Consider the following 17381-nt stretch of genomic DNA (forward strand, 5'->3'; position numbering starts at 1 on the left):
AGGTGCGTTCCATTCGACCGTAAGTGGACTGCGAAGTGGACTTCACAGGGTATTCCGCCATCTTAAGTGAGATTCCAATCCGAAGGGAGCGAACATGTTCAGTTCGAAGGGCACTGCGCACGGCATAGGGAATCAGGGAACATCGATACATCACTTCACAGGAAGTGGAGAGCGATAATCACCCAACTGTCATTGCGCGCATCACGTGATCACCCGTCGGAACGGTCAGACCGCTATGCAATTATATGACAAGCGTTTAAAAACACATATATACACATAGTTAACCAAAGTTTAAAGTTTACTTTCATATTTGCATGACAGTTACAGCAGGGCTTCAATTCTGTTAATAGTCAAGTAATAGCAGCAATAGTCAATTAAAGTGTATAATAAACATACGTTTTTCATTACGTAGTACTCAATGTTTTTTTTATTGTATAGTGTACATATTTGAAATGTGATAGTAAATAAAAATTAAAATATGAATGAAGTCCTATATATATTTATGTTATATCAATCTGCGCGACCCCGTCGTTGACTTTCTTTGATGACGTTTGCAGGCCGTTCCAAATGAGCGGTTATTGTCCGTGAAGTCCACTTCAACTGATATACCGTGCTCAGGGAGTAGGGAGCAGTGAACACTCCGCAGGGACCCTGTCGAATGGAACGCACCTCATGACATCATCTCATTCATGTTGCTGAGCATTGTTAGTTATAACCTGCATTACTAAGCATTTATCATTGCCATTGTCTCTTGTTTCTATGTTTCATGTTCTGGTTTGACCTTTGCTTGTTCATTGGATTATGTTTGTGGATTACCCTTTTGTCTTGTTTGCCTGGTTTGTTAATAAACTTCTGCACTTGGATTCTACCACAAGTCTCCCGCGTTACAGAATAGTCAACCCAAACCTGAATCGAGTGGAAGTTTACACAAATACACAAAGACATTGTTACAACTAACAATACTCAGCAACATGAATGAGATGATGTCATGGGTAAATCCACAAAGACAAGGAAGTGAATGCAGAAGCAGTGAGTAAGAGACCATAGTCCGGTTGGTGGAAGTATATATGAAAACCGACGCATAGAATACGCCGTCTAGGCTACGCTGTTTAAGCACAACTATAATGAGCCCTTAAGACTTGTATTCCTCTACCCAAATTACTACTATTATACAAAGTCTGAAAGAGTAAAACCAGTCTTTGAACATTTTGAAAATTCTAGATTATTCTCAAACTAGAGTTTGTACTCCATGTGCATGTGTTCAATATTAAACGGATAGTTCACCCAAAAAGAAACTTTACTAAATAAAAAGAAATTAGTAAAATTTTAGCTAAAGAATTATGGGCCCCCTGAAAATTATAAATGTGGGCCCCCACCCTCTACCCATAACATACACTCTAAGACATGAGCATGTAGGCTAAGAATTTATTTTTAAAGAGCACCTGTTTCATTGCTAAAAACAACGTTATTTTGTGTATTTGGTTTATAATACAATGTGTTTGCATGGTTTATGGTTCAAAAACACATTATTTTCCACATACCATACATTTTTGTAGCTGCTTTTTACTGCCACATCCGACAAATACTCACATGCTCAAAGTCTACTGCTCAAAGGCAGTTTTTAAATAAAAATGTGTCTGAAGCAGTGCTGCACAGTGGTTTTTGTGTTCATTTGTCATACATCAGTTGACTTAGGTTGTGGTCACACTAGACTTTGAGCATGCAAGTATTTGTCAGACGTTGCTGCGGTGAATGGGCGGAGAGCAGCTCAACAATATGATCTTTGGCTTCATTCACTTGTGCTTCTTAGTAGAGAGAAAGGTCGCGTTGTGACATACCAGTTTTGTACTTGTAACAACGCTGATACAAATTCGCAGGTCAGAAGGTCTACAGCAGGTTTTAGTGTATAGGGCAGGGATATTCAACTGGCGGCCTGTGGGCCAAATGCGGCCCTCCAATCATCTTTATCCACAATAAATACACAAAGGGGCCCGGCCCACTGTTTGGGATGAACTTAACATAAATCATATGCATCTTAAAGTAATACATCACAGTAATATCACTTTGATTGAATCTTTCATTTATCAAACTTTAGTCTTGATGGGTTCATTTGGGTTGTATTTTGGTGTAAGATTTTGTGTAGTATAAAGAAGACCAACACTATTTTTACACAATCACACAAACCTATAAACACTGATCACACATCTCACATACACACGCACACTGATCACATATCTCTCTCTATCTCTCTCTCTCTCACACACACACACACACACACACACACACACACACACACACACACACTGATCACACCTCTCATATACACACACACATACACATTAACCACAAACAGCCACTTATAGTCAAATACAAACACATCTCTCATGTCCACCAACAGAACAAAACCACATTTCTTTCCACAACAGGTTAAACTTTAACCCAGAAAAGTTGTTAAAGTGTTGCATGCATTCAGTGACAAAAATAAAATATAGAAATACTTTGTGTTTAAAAAACCATCATATCCACACTTTTAGTTATTAATTATATATTGATCACAGTATTTCTGATAATGATTTGCAGTTTAATCTTTCTTTAATCTGCTGTCTATCAATGTTATTTAATTGTCCTATAGTTGCATTTTTGGCTGTTAACATGAGGTTTATGCTTGTGAATTGTGAACAAGAGAGTAAACAGACTTCATGTAATATTACTATAAAATAACTAAACTCTGTTCAGGAGAAACTTAAAACTCAAACCATCTGAAGTTATAACAGAAACTGAAGATGATCACGCAGCTGAATCTGAGAATCACAGTGAGTTTGTTTATCATCTCTTGACTCGTGCATACACAACATCATCCACTACTTCAGATCCCTGTACAGAAGAACACACAACATAAAAACACACACATGTAGTAACAATCAGATCAATTCATTAAATCATTATTAATCTATATTCAGAGATTGTTGTGTATGCATTAAATAAGACTAAAGACAAAGTTAAAAACACTACACTCTAAAAATGGCTGGGTTATTTTTGACTCATAATGGGTAAATATTGGACAGAACAAGTGCCGAGCCAAAATGACCCAATGTTGGGTTGTTGTTATGCAACCAGGGGGGGAAATAATAACCCAGCATTGGGTCAATGTTTAACCATTGGGTAAATGTGTTCTGTCCAATATTTACCTATTATGAGTCAAAAATAACCCAGCCATTTTTAGAGTGTAGTAATGTGTACTGTATCTGATTGCTAGCATATGTAATACTCAGTGTGATCAATCCCAGGCTTAGTTAAAGGCCCACTGAAGTGCCTTGGAATGTGCAGCATAATGTAACATCAGTTTAACTGAAACAGGAAGTCATAAAGGGACTATCGAGAAGACCCAACCAATAGTGTTTCATTTATGGCACAGTCCAGCAAAGGAATACTGTAACAAAAGGGCGGGATGCTTCAGGATCTAAAGAGCATTTGATTGGACAGGAAATTTGATTTGAAGTTAAAGTGAAGAGTGACATCCAGTGTTAATTTTATTGACGATGACTATGACGAAAATATTTGTCAACAAACCTTTTTCACAGACGAAAACTATATAAAAACGAAATAAAAAGTCATATGATGACGAATACTGTAACGAAATATAACTGACGGTAGTCTACCCGCATTCACGAACATACGAAAAGTGCTAGACATTCTGAACATCTCTGTTTCATAGAAATTCCTCCTTTAGAAATGTATGCCAGAAAATGGACCAATCTGAACAACGGATACATATTACGTAAAATGCATCTCACTGCCCACCCACTCTCATTCAATTCTCTCCCCCTCAATATAATTTGCGGCGAAGTTTACATTCTTGTGAGTGGCAGCAAAGGCAGCCAATCAGCATCAAGTGCTTGCATTTCATATTGAGGTTGCCAGTTAAGCAAGAACCGACCCCAAATAGGTGCAAAACCATGCGTTTAAAATACCACCCCAATATAGCTTTTGGGAGGGGTTTTTAATAATAATAATTATAAACTTTATTTTATATAGCTCCTTTAAGGTTGCATCTCAAAGCGCTTTATAGAATCATAAAAAAAACATTATAAAGTACACATACATCAAAGCCAGAGACAGAGGTTCGAAGATTGCAGCTTGGAGCATAAGCAGTTAAAAGTTCAGACAGATAATGTGGAGCAAAACCATTCAAGGCCTTGTAGGTGAGCATGAGGATTTTAAAATCAACACGATACCTAACTGGGAGCCAGTGCAAGGACTCCAGAATAGGAGTAATGTGCTCACCTTGCCTAGTTTTTGTCAGGATTCTGGCTGCAAAGTTTTATACATACTGTAATTTGTTTAGTGTACATCTAGAAACCCCAGCAAGCAGAGCATTACAGTAGTCGATGCGAGAAAAGACAAATTAAAAAAGGGAGTAAACTGCGCTTCTGTGATCCACGACAATCCGTTGCGACCAGAGAAGGACAGAACAATATACAAAAAAGAGATCGCCGGTGCAGCACAGATGTCTGTATAAAATTATTTTAATAAAGATGCACAACAGTGACTAACGTTTCGATGTACAATTACATCTTCATCAGAGTCCTGAAGAGACAAATGAGATTATAAATTTTTCAGCCACAGAAAATGATAACATGGGGCGCAATCGTGCGATATTTCTAAGGAAACTTTTACCATATTCTGGACATGAGGATCAAATGTTAAATTTGCATCAAATATCACCCCCAAATTTTTTTATTTAGTTTGAAACTCCAAAGCAGACCCATCCCCCGTTAAGGTTACAGCATCGGCTTTGCAGAGTTGTTGGGGTGAACCAATTAGTATAATCTTGTCGTTATTAAGACAGATACATTTTTGAGACATCCACATTTTTATCTTAGAAATACGATGTTCTAAAAAGGTAATAGATGTGGTATTGGCAGCCTTTGAATGAATATAAATTTGTGTGTCGTCTGCATAAAAATGAAAATTTAGACCCAAGGATCTAAAAAGCTGGCCCAGGGGAAAAATGTACATAATAAAAAGCAAGGGACTTAAAACAGATCCCTGGGGAACTCCAAATTGCAAATTGCACTGTTCCAACTTTGGATCTGCATCCACCCAGAGACACAAACAGCTTTCGATCTGAGAGGAAATACTTAAACCACTGTAACACATTATCAGTAAGCCCAAAAACATTTTCCAATCAATTGAGTAGAAGAGTGGGTTTGTTTCGCACTATATTTTCACACACTAATACATTTAATTTTGATTGTATCTATCAACTTTATCTTACTTTGGGTTCCAGAAGGCATTTGAAAGCCTTGGTTTGCCATGTGTACAATGTACAAAAACTAAATTACTAAAACACTAACCGTGTTTTCTGAATCAAATTCATAGTGACCTTAATATATTTGTCCGATCATTTTTCTTTTTGCAAAACCTTAAACAAGTTAAGAAAGTTAAGAACTGTAACATTATATAGTATATTTAATAAGACTGACTAGAGATTAGATGTCTACACTGAAGACCTGAAGTCAATCTATTACTTCGGTCACGGGTCTGTTTAACATTGTGGGTAATACCCGAGAACACTCTGAGAACACAAACACATTTAAATAAAATATTTCAAAATCAGCAACAAAAACTTTGATGAACTGTCGCATACATTTTTTCTATGGCGCTCAAACTGCGTTAATGCACATGCGCTCTTGTAATGTTTCTCTGGCTACCAGTCAGGAGCTTTTGCAGTGAGATGCAATGACTTTACATTTGACAATTGGCTCTTTAATTTAAAAGGCGGGACTTATTCCGCCATACCGCGCGTTTTTCACTGACTTCTCTGATTTTTATAATAATAATATAAATTGACCGTCTTGCTGTTATATTTAAAGTTTTCGCGCAGACTCTGCTCAAAGAGCACAGAGATGATAGGAAAGAAGTAAAGCTAACGTCAGCAGCCATTACACTGAACGAGCAATCGTTATTAAAATCCAAATGGGCAAAGAGTATAAATTATTATGCTAGTTGACCCGATAAACAACAAATGTAAAACTGCGTTATTCATCACTGTGACTGTAAAGTGGACTTTTAAAGCTGGAATAAGCATTAAAAGCATTTCAATCGTCAAGAGAAGAAAAACATGGAACTTTCTTGGCAATGAGGATTGTGCATCATAGTCAGGTACAAGGCTAACTTCTATGGGTAAGACAAAAAGTTTAATTTACTTGTTTATTGACTTAATAACATTTAGCTTAAGATTTGCTGGTCGGGCCTGTGCCTTCCCAGACGGGTTCGAGTCCAGCTTTTAAATAATAGACGGGTTCAGGCCGGTTCCGGGTCCAGCTTTCAAAATAACAGACAGTTCCGGGTTGGTTCAGTCTAGCACATTTACGGGTCTCTTCCGGTTCAGGTAAGAATTTTTGGACCCTTCTATTAGAGATTATTACAAACATTTGTAGAAATCACCTTTGTTCTCTGAATCATCTCTACTTGTTTCCACATGTGTTTTGTTTTATGTTTCGTTTTGTGTTTCTCTTGTCCTCTTTTAGATTTGTCTATTTGTCTGATTTGTTTCAGCTATGTTCATCTTGTTGTCATGAATATCTTTGTGTCTTGTATGTATAAATGGTTGCTAGCAGCTTGTTTTGTAACCAGTACAATACTATACACAACTATACAACAAGTAAAATATATTTATTGTACGTGCTTGTACACATGTGAGATTTCATGTATTCATGTAAACATTCATGAAGGGTCTTACCGGTTTATGTGCTGCTCTTTTTTTACCGAATGTTGGATCTACATAAGTGATTTCCTCTTCTCTAGATTCAACTGTATCAGAAACAATAAAAATGTATTTATTTGTTATTATACTGTAGTTATTACCATACAGCTGTATTAGTACTAGTTGATATTTACCCTGTTGCGGTGTATTTCTGTATTTCCTGTAGATCAAGAAGAACAGAACTGAAGCGACAATCATCAGACATCCAACAGCAACACAAGGGATCATAATGAAGGTGAGAGCTGTAATAACAACAAACATTACTGTAACTAAACCTGTCGGTTCGGCCTCAGATCAGCCCATTGAATAAATGCAAATAATCACAGCTGTTGTACCTGAACATATTTGACAGACATCATTGATGTTAAGATGTTGAGTTTGGTTTGTGAGAGGATTGTTCACCACACAGCTGTATGTGTTTGTATCCTGATATTCAACCTCCAGAGGTAGAGAGAGTCTGATGTTGAGATCAGACACACTGATGATGGACAATAAACTGTTTCCTTTGTACCAGGACAGACTCACATCTCTCACATTCAACACTGAACACAACAACACACATGATGAACATTGTGAAAAGTCTCTGGTGATGACAGGAACAGGCAGACAAGCTAAAAAAAAGCATGAGAGAACAAAAAAAAATCTAAAGCATATTAATGTAAAGCAAGAGACACAATTGAGAGTAATTATGATTAAAGTTAAAATGCCAAATCCTAAAATATGTAATTAAGAGGACAAACCATAAATCTTTACTCACCATAGACAGTAACATTGAATGTGTGTGACAACGTCAGCTTGCTGGTGATGATTATTTGATAAAGTCCAGTGTGTTGAGTTGTGATGTTTGTGATGATGAGATCTCCAGTCTGATTATTCACCTGCAGTCTGTCTCTGAATCTCCCATCAAAATCTTCATCATATATTGAGGTCTTGTTGGCTTCTCTATTGATTCTGGCTATGAGAGACCCTTGAGTTTTCCATAGTATGAGATGAGCGCTCAGTATTTCTGTAATATTACTGTGTAGAGTAACAGAATCTCCCTCCGTCACTGACACTGACTTCACTTCATCACCAAACACACCTGCAGACACACCAAAGTTCATCAAAGTTTTGGAGTAAAGTTTAACAAAAACACATGGAAAGCGATTTGGAAATGTGAGCTTTGGAAGAAAGATTTCTTAAAATGTACGTTACAATTATGCATTTGGCAGACACTTATATCCATTAAAGAGCGCTTTATCAGTGTGTGTTCTCTGAAAATAAAACCCACAACCGTTTGTGCTGTTAATGCTTTGATCTAACAGTTGAGCTACAGGGACACAAAATTACTAACAAGCTTCAACAGCATGGAAAAAGAAGAGATGTCTGAATTTACACTTACACATTATTTATTTATATTTTTCCATATTTTAGTATAAAAGCACATTTACATTAAGGCATTAAGACAATGCTTTTATTTGAAGTGAATTTCAAAAGCCTGAAAAAAACAGCATAGTAAACTAATCTAAACTATGGAATAACATAAATGTAATATAACATACTGTAAACTACAGGACAGGGTTACTATTGCTAACTAAAACTATTTAAACATTTAAAATACAGCATGGAAAAATAAGAGATCTCTAAATGAATAAAACAGCTTCAATTATTTTAATCTTCAGGCTTTGGTGTGGTAAATATTTATTTATGTATTTAAACAAAAGATTTAAAGTTTATTTGACTTTTACACAAACAACAACAAATCTTAGAGGAAAAATTTTTCATCTTCAAATATGAAGAAATTAAGCTTCTTATTTTAACTATAAATCCATAAACAAATGACAGATTATTAAAATAAATTATATCTGATGAATATTTAGAATATTTAGTTACTTGCAGCTGGTTACTGCAGATTTAAATTTATGTTATTTACTGTTATCATTTTGTTCAAAGTTAAATGAACATTAACAAGTCTTTGCAGAGTTAAAATAACAACATCAAGCAAACTAAAACTAAATCTGAAGCAAAAAACAGAAACAGGTTGATGATTATTTCTGGTCCCCAGAATGCTTTGCATGAGGCTGTTATTGTATAGTTTTATTTTGTAAATATAAAGACTTTTTAATATTTAATGTTCATTTAACTTTGAACAAACTGTTACCAGTAAATAACATACACTTAAATCTACAGGCTGCAAGTAACACTGTAATTTCTACAGAGTTTTTTTTTACAGTGTGTAACATCAAAGACATCCAAACTAGATAAGATCTCAGTTTTTATATAAGAATTAAATCAAGTGCATCTTTAGACTAAAATAAAACATCATAACTCTGTTAACACATTTAAATAACACATTTATAACTTACCATTCAGAGAAGTGAAGCACAAAGAGAGAAAAACAAACATGAGAAACATTTTCTTGAGATGTCTGAAATAACAACACAACAACAATCTGACAGTGTTGTGATGTAAAGTCAAGTAGAGAAACACTGTTAATACCGTTTATGATGATAAACTCGTTTAAAGAAATTCATTGAATATGAAACTCCCATCAGATGAATTTAACCACAAGCCTCTTAAACCCCACCCTCAAAAAATTTTTAGTTACAGTATCTGTCCTAAAAACACAAGACAAATATATTATATATTATATATATATAAAATAAGGAAAAAATAAGGAAAAAGAAAATAATTTAAATCTTAATCTGATATTATGAAGTAAACCTGATAAACTTGAATAAGATTAAATAAAAGATAAGAGAAATCATTTATAATAATAATAATGATAATCTCAGTCTTTATTAAAGATAATCTGGTGAAGAGTAGTACAGAAATCCATCCTGCTGTTGATAAATGCATAAATATGTTTTTTTTTAAGTCTTAAGCACCTAATTCTTGCTATATTGTTGAGATGATACAGTTAAACTGATTTATGTAATGCTTTGATATGACTACATATTAATACATACTGTAAACTATTGTAGAGATGAGACCATGTTACCTACTGAGACATTTCAAACCCATTGACATTCAAACTGATCCTTCTATTGAAAACCAGCCCTGATTTAAAGTCAACACGCATGCTCAGACACAGAACACAAACTGAAGTTGTGTTAATCTCTATACAACTTTACTGGAGATCACATCACTGTCAGATTGTTGTTGTGTTGTTATTTCAGACATCTGAACTGTTGAAGAAAATGTTAATCGTGTTTGTTTTTCTCTCTTTCTGCTTCACTTCTCTGAATGGTAAGTTATAAATGTGTTATTTAAATGTGTTTACAGAGTTATGATGTTTTATTTTATTTTAGTCCTAAGATGCACTTCATTTAATTCTAATATAAAATCTAGTTTGGATGTCTGTGATGTCACATAATCTAAATATTCATCAGATATGATTTATTTTAATACTCTGTTAACTGTTTATGGATTTATAGTTAAAATAAGAAGCTTAATTTCTTCATATTTGAAGATAAAAGTTTTTTCCTCTATTAAGATTTGTTGTTATTTGTGTAAAAGTCAAATGAACTTTATTTCTGTCAGTGAAGTTTAGGAATTGAATCAGAATCTGAATGGAAAACATTTGTTTAAATACATAAATGAATATTTACCAAACCAAAGCCTGAAGATTAAAATATTTGAAGCTGTTTTATTCATTCAGAGTTCTCATGTTTTCCATGCTGTTCTTTAAATCCTTTTAGTCAGTTTCTATATTTTAAGAAATCTTTCATCCAAAGCTCACATTTCCAAATATCTTTCTAGGTTTGTCTTTGTGCTTTTGTTAAAGATGAAAAAGACCAAATAAACTTTACTCCAAAACTTTGATGAACTTTGGTGTGTCTGCAGGTGTTGTTGGTGATGAAGTGAAGTCAGTGTCAGTGACGGAGGGAGATTCTGTTACTCTACACAGTAATATTACTGAAATACTGAGCGCTCATCTCATACTATGGAAAACTCAAGGGTCTCTCATAGCCAGAATCAATAGAGAAGCCAACAAGACATCAATATATGATGAAGATTTTGATGGGAGATTCAGAGACAGACTGCAGGTGAATAATCAGACTGGAGATCTCATCATCACAAACATCACAACTCAACACACTGGACTTTATCAAATAATCATCACCAGCAAGCTGATGTTGTCACACACATTCAATGTTACTGTCTATGGTGAGTAAAGATTTATGGTTTGTCCTGTCTTTTTATATTTTAGTTTATTACACGGCTCGTCGTAATGCTTGATTATTATTGGCCGGTCACGACATTTGCAGGATTGTTATTTCCAGATATCAACTGTTCAAAACTAATAACACGCAGTAACCCAAATGCAGCAAATTATTTTGACAGGTCCAGTTTAATATTACACAAAAATTAAATATAAATGTTTTTTTAATAACATATCTGACATTATATTTACACACGATTAAACCAAATAGCGTGTTCTTGACATCTTAACCATATAATAACCCCATTCAGTGAGGTACCCGCTTTACCGTTGGGTCCTGATCATTCTGTCTGGGCTTATTTCTACAATAAAAATTTCTACTAAACATTTAACCTTACATAAAACTGATAGTTTAGGTGTTTGATTTTGATTGGTGGTTTTTGTAAATGATTTTAGTGATCTCATGACATCAGTATTAGTGTATTGTTTGTCAATAATTCGGTTTCTGATGATCTACTGCTTTGTTGAATATGTTTATCAATATCTTTACATTGTTCTTGCTGTTTGCTTTAATGAATCATTGTCAGGAAAGCCATATAACAAAAGCAAGAATCTCTGTAAAGCTGCTCTGTGTCGTGTTTAACAATATCCCTTTATGGTGTAGGTCACCCAAAAATGAAATTTCTATCATCATTTTCTCACTCTTTTGTTGTTATAAACCTGTATTTTTTTATTCTGATGAACATGTTTGTCACTGAACCAATCATGAGCCCCATTCACTTCCATAGTATTCTTTTTTTCGTACTACGGAAGTGAATGTGGGGCTCATGATTTGTTCAGTTACAAACATTCCTCAAAATATCTTCCTTCATGTTCATCAGAATAAACAAATACAGGTTTGTAACAACATAAGAGTAAGAGAATGATGGCAGCATTTTCATTTTTGGGTGACCTATCCCTTTAAGCCCTATAAACCTCAAACCCCTTCTTAGGACTTATTGCTTTAGTTGAGATATTATATATACACACATTACTATCATACAGTAATTACTCGTAATGATATTGATGATAAAAATGTTTTCCAGCTCGTCTGCCCGTTCCTGTCATCACTACGCAAAACTCTTCATCATCAGAAACATCATCATGTGTCTTTGTGTGTTCAGTGTTGAATGTGAGAGATGTGAGTCTGTCCTGGTACAAAGGAAACAGTGTATTGTCCAGCATCAGTGTGTCTGATCTCAACATCAGCAGCATCTCTCTTCATCTGAAGTGTCTGAATGATTCTTACAGCTGTGTGGTGAACAATACCATCAGTAATCAGACTCAACATCTCAACGTCACTGATGTCTGTCAGAAGTGTTCAGGTACAGTTTTTATTGACTGAGTTCATTTGTTTCCACTTATTAAAACAATCTTCTACAGTAAGTGCGTCTGACATGTTCGGTTAAAATCATTATCTCCTTTTTTGACTGATGCTGTTTAGTGGCTTTTTCATCTGAGCTCTTCATGTATTATGACTTATAAGCTCAGAGCAGTGTAAGTAATATCATATGTTCATATCACATTTTTTCATTAATGTTAATTAAAATAATGTGCTTGTCACAGTAATAACAAAAGACAAACTTGAATGGTCTAAAGGTTGAAACTGTTTTAAATGGGTCCTCCTGCAGAAGTGTAGTGTCAGTCTTACACATGCCTTCATCTTTTTTATTGTCTGTTGTGTTGTGGTGCAGAGATATACACTAACAAATTTCTGTAGTTTTCACAGCATTATTACTGTAAAATGAGCAAATGCTTACTGTAGAACTTGTATACAGCAAGTTGCTGTAGATCTGCAAAGCATCATGGTCTTTTTTCAACGGCGGGTAAATTCTACAGTAAAAATATTTTTTCTGTGAATCACAATACAGCAATTTCTAGAGGATTTTTTCTTCAGCCAAGGAAAGCTACGAGATTCCACACTTTCATCTGAATTTTTACTTCAGAAAGGTAAATTTGCTAATTTAATTCCAAAGTTTACTCTTGTAAAGTCACCTGTTTGTTCAACTTTAAGAGTGCACTGAGAGAGAGGAGTAATGAGCAGCACACTTCCTAGTAAACCCGTCTCTTGTGTGCATTTTGCAATTTTATTACCACAAATATATATTTCTGAATGATTTCGATATATTTTCTAGTCTGGCAACATTTTATAACGTCATAGTTAAGAGAAGGATAATAATTTAATAATAAAAGTAATTGGCCGTGTCTCAATGCGAAGGCTGCAGCCTCTGGAGGTCGCATTTCTCGGCTGCATACGTCATCAAAACTGTCTTGTTTCAGAATATTAACAATTATAAAGTTGACTGTTATTCTAAGTTAATAGTAAATTGTTTAATATGCTTATGACTTGCGAATCTAATGGTCAGTTAACTTAAATAACCCAGGGTTGATGACGTATGGACCCTGCATATGCAAGTGCGACGACCTCCGCAGGCTGAAACCAGTCTCTCGAGCTGAAAGAAAACGCAGCTGAGGAGATATGAGGTAAGACTTATCCGGCAACATTACATTTATAACGTCTTTAATTTAATTATAGCGTTAGCATTGTGAACCAAAATTAATTTAAAAGTGTGTATTTTTGTATTTATTGGCGCGATATTCGTTTAAATCTCTCGTTTTTTTCTCTTGCTCGCTTACGTTGCTGCCTGAGGAAACGCATAAAGTTAAGCGGGCCGATTCGAAAGAAAACACAATAACACACATTATTCATAATTTCACGATTTTTCTGAACTTCATTGGAGGTCAAACTGCAGAAACTATAACGTTAGATTGTTAATAGGCGAATTTGAAGTGATATACCCGACTTTTGGGAGCATATTGTATAAATATTTGTCTTATCTGGCGACATTACATTTATAACGTCTTTTTATTTGATTAAAGAGTACCTAACGTTAGCATTGCTGAATTCAAAATAGTTTGAAATTGTGTATATATATTATAGTATTATAATATGCTCGCACTGTATTAAGATATTTCGAGATCTTACTCGTTCTTTTATTCACCTCTTTTTTTTCCTTTTAGACTGCAGACAAGAGCCATCGACCATCGTTCAGGTACATAAGTTACATGAACTGGCATGCATGATGATTTTCAAATGCAAGCAATGTTGTTTATTCTATGATTTATATATATATTAATATATCAAACATGTTAAAGTGCACAGGAAGAAGCTGTTTTTCTCTTGGTTAATGCAAGTTATTTTTGTACAGTATTGACACACTTTTTCTCTTATGAATATTGTACTTGTGATTTCTAATAGTTTTTATTTGTTTGTTTATTTTGTGTTACAGAAAACTTCCACCTAAACAGATGCTGAGGCCCAGATTTCCCTGCCAAGCACTCCAAGGCTCATCATGCTCGGTAAGATCCCAGCACTCGACATACACAATAGATGCCAATTTTAAGGTTTACTTCATCTATAAAGCATATTTGTATCGAGTCACTGTGTGGTGTGAACAAAGTTTTATGTCATCTTGCACATACATTCCAAAAATCTCTAATGGTTATTGATCTAATAGGAAAAAAAGAGGTAGTTATGTAGGGCTAGTGTTTTCAATAAATTTTGCTTATGTAAAATAGTAAACCATATCAGATTGAATACTGTGCAATGTCAACTTTTATTTAATATTTTTTAGGAGAGTCCATTCTGGGGGCAAAAAATGGATGCTTTCCATCGAGGGCAGAGTTCTCCTCCAATTGAGTGACCGTTGTGATTTCACTTCTGCTCTAGCCATGTATGATGCAGCCACTACATTGGAATTTATCCAGAGGTAAGCACTTATTTGTTTTTTATATAGTTTTTACTAGGAATGGGAACAAATATTTGAGTACTCATTCTTTAACCAACTACCCGATTAGTAAAATACTTCTTAAAGTGTTTATTTTTGTTTATATCAACTGTTGTGCTATTGTTAAACATCAAACGTTTAATTTAACTCGCCATGCAAACGGTAGAAAAGCAGCACAGCTCTAATGCAGTGGCGGCCGATGACTTCTTTTTTCGAGGGCGCACGATGCGAAGTTTGTCACAACATGTATGTAGCCCGTCATGTGTGTGGTTCGTCATTTCAAAATATGTGTTTGGCGTGTCGAGTGAAACAATACTTTTCCATTCAAAAATCAACAAATATTTACCATAAATTTCACTGTTGTATCACTAACTGTAAACATGGTATTGTGGCAGAAATGTGGGATATTCATGTATAATTTTATAATAGTATTAAAGGCGGAGTGCACAATGTTTGAAAGCCAATGTTGATATTTGAAATCACCTAAACAAACACGCCCCTACCCCAATAGAATCTGGACCTTCTTTTAAAAGACCCGCCTCACACATAAGCAACCCAGCAAGGATGTCGGTTAGTAGACACGCTCCTTACTGCTGATTGGCTTTAAGTGTGTTTTGGTAGTCGGCCCGTCTCCTTTTCCAAAGCGTTTTTCAAACATTGTGCACTCCGCCTTTAATGTAGACAGTTATTAAATAATAAATATTAGATTTTACTCCACAAACCACCAACAGAGCATATAAAAAAATAAAAATTGTTTATTTAAAGGTGCAGTGTGTAAATTTTAGCGGCATCTAGTGGTGAAGTTGTGAATTGCAACCAACTGCTCAGTCCACTGCTCACCTCTTGCTTTTGAAACACATAGAGAAACTACGGTAGCTGCCACCGGACAAACATGTCATAGTTGGAGACAACTTAGTAAAAAAGTTTGTCCGTTAAGGGCTTCTGTAGAAACATGGCTGCACAAAATGGCGGCTTCCATGTAAGGGGACCCTCTGTGTATGTAGTTAAAACGTCTCATTCTAAGGCAATAAACACATAACGGTTCATTATGAAAGGTCTTTATACACCCCTGATAATTAAGTTTTGTATATTATTTTTCATTTTTGTCAAGAGATCCTTCTTGAAATTACACACCGCACCTTTAAAACACTGTGAAGTAAACTTTTATGTATATGTCATCAACCCATCTGTCTTGCTTATAAACTTTTACATTAATAGTCCATTTCTTTCACTACAGGGTAGAGTCCAGCCCAGGAAGTCAACTAGTTCAGGTCCAGTTTTAAAAGAATAATAGTTCTGAAAAAAAAAACCGTCTTGGAGAAAAACAATATTCAGGTTTGAAATCCTGCTGTAAATGTAAATCATTTAATTTTTATGCATTTGTAATTTACCAGAAACATTTTAATAAATATTGATTGTTTTGTGTGTTCAGAAAAGTGTTTTTGTATGAAGTGTTGAAATTAAATGAAATATTCACAGAAAAATGTTAACATATAAAAAAAAATGTATGTGTTCAGAAAGGTTTTGAGATGTTCACAGAAAAAATGTAACATGTTGAAAAAAATGTATGCTATGCTATTTTTAAATTATGAATTTTTGTAATTTAAAGTGAGAAAATAAATGGCATTTTTGTGACAAACAGTGTCTTCATTTTACAGTACACAAAATAAATGCAGTAATCCCTATTACAGTAGTAGTTATGAAATACAGTACTGTGATTATTACTGTAAAAGAGTTCACAGTAATTTTAATTTTACTGCAGTTAAATTTACAGTAAGAATACTGTGAAATGAAATACAGCAACTTACTAGCTAATTGCTGCCAGCAAGTTACTGTATTTTTCACAGTATTCTTTTTACAGTGTAGCAGTGAGTGTTTTACCTGCAGTCTTGTTGTGGATGAATATTGACAGACAGATTCATGTTTTGTGGTTCATATCTCTGAAGAGATATGGTTTAGCACCTTTTATTTCATATTATTCTTGTTTTATTGTAATGTGAAACGCTGGTAAATTTTGTTCTTCTTAAAACACACTGATCTGTTTCATGTTGTTCTTTTATTCCCTTAGACTGTGTTGGTCGATTGGTCGTCTCTGCTCTGGTGGTTGTGTGGCTACTGTTGCTGTTCCCGTTTATGAAATGTATAGAAATTGTAGTGGAGATGCGCAGAAGAAAAGATCAAAGTAACCATCAGACCATCACTGAGAAATTGTAGTTTGTAGTTAGAATTTTAATACACACAATTTTAAAACAAATGTTTCACTATCTTTGAGGTTTTTGACCTGTAATATATTTTACAATTGTAGTTAAATATATTTTATGACATTGTAGTCGAGCTACCATGGTGTAGTTCGGTTATTTTCTTTTAATTTAGTAAATGCATTTAGACTTCAAAATTAATAAACGGTGTGTTCATTTGTAAAGGTTCTTAATTATTACAATAACATAATTGTACAATATTTTGGTTAACTAACATTTTTTAGGATGGACAATAATCATTTGATTAACCAAAGAAATTATGCACCTTCTTTCTATATTAAACTGTTAAAATGCTGTATTTAATTTATATTATTTTATTATTAATATATTATTTATATTAATAATGAATTAAAAACCCATCTCTTCCGCCAACACCTCACTTG

The 17381-nt window shown here is 34.4% G+C and overlaps 1 protein-coding gene and 1 long non-coding RNA gene across 6 annotated transcripts; one reads left to right on the top strand and one right to left on the bottom strand.

The window, feature by feature from the left end:
* Positions 1–744: 744 nt before the first annotated feature.
* On the bottom strand, positions 745–7014 carry LOC135721238 (uncharacterized). The gene is made up of 3 exons (XR_010521466.1): positions 6904–7014; positions 6746–6816; positions 745–2874 (listed from the first exon to the last, which is right to left on the bottom strand). It is a non-coding gene; the product is annotated as an uncharacterized lncRNA (long non-coding RNA).
* A 2852-nt stretch (positions 7015–9866) lies between these two features.
* LOC135721231 (uncharacterized) lies at positions 9867–17223 on the top strand. 5 transcript variants are annotated; one of them, XR_012336006.1, is made up of 9 exons: positions 9867–9997; positions 10595–10918; positions 11999–12277; positions 12824–12902; positions 13337–13614; positions 13974–14005; positions 14243–14312; positions 14588–14722; positions 15978–16715. XR_012336006.1 is itself a non-coding variant. In XM_065243429.2 (5 exons), the coding sequence occupies exons 1-4, from the start codon at positions 9949–9951 to the stop codon at positions 12883–12885; spliced, it is 714 nt and encodes a 237-aa protein (XP_065099501.1). In that variant the 5' UTR covers positions 9867–9948; the 3' UTR covers positions 12886–12902; positions 16809–16900. The 5 variants fall into 5 exon arrangements, 3 of the variants coding, with proteins under 3 accessions (XP_065099501.1, XP_073669705.1, XP_065099499.1); XR_010521460.2 differs by having other exon boundaries at positions 13337–13436; positions 15978–16714; XM_065243429.2 differs by lacking the exons at positions 13337–13614; positions 13974–14005; positions 14243–14312; positions 14588–14722; positions 15978–16715 and adding an exon at positions 16809–16900.
* Positions 17224–17381: the final 158 nt, after the last annotated feature.

The sequence above is a fragment of the Paramisgurnus dabryanus genome, chromosome 24 (genome assembly GCF_030506205.2).
Source record: "Paramisgurnus dabryanus chromosome 24, PD_genome_1.1, whole genome shotgun sequence".
In the NCBI taxonomy this organism is placed as follows: domain Eukaryota; kingdom Metazoa; phylum Chordata; class Actinopteri; order Cypriniformes; family Cobitidae; genus Paramisgurnus; species Paramisgurnus dabryanus.

What these genes read in the sequence shown, in the direction of transcription:
- LOC135721231 (XM_065243427.1), top strand. Translation starts at nt 9,949, where the DNA reads ATGTTAATCGTGTTTGTTTTTCTCTCTTTCTGCTTCACTTCTCTGAAT. An exon ending in ATTCAATGTTACTGTCTATG is followed by an intron (nt 10,919 to 11,998) that starts GTGAGTAAAGAT and finishes AATGTTTTCCAG; the next exon opens with CTCGTCTGCCCGTTCCTGTC. An exon ending in TGTCTGTCAGAAGTGTTCAG is followed by an intron (nt 12,278 to 16,808) that starts GTACAGTTTTTA and finishes TTATTCCCTTAG; the next exon opens with ACTGTGTTGGTCGATTGGTC.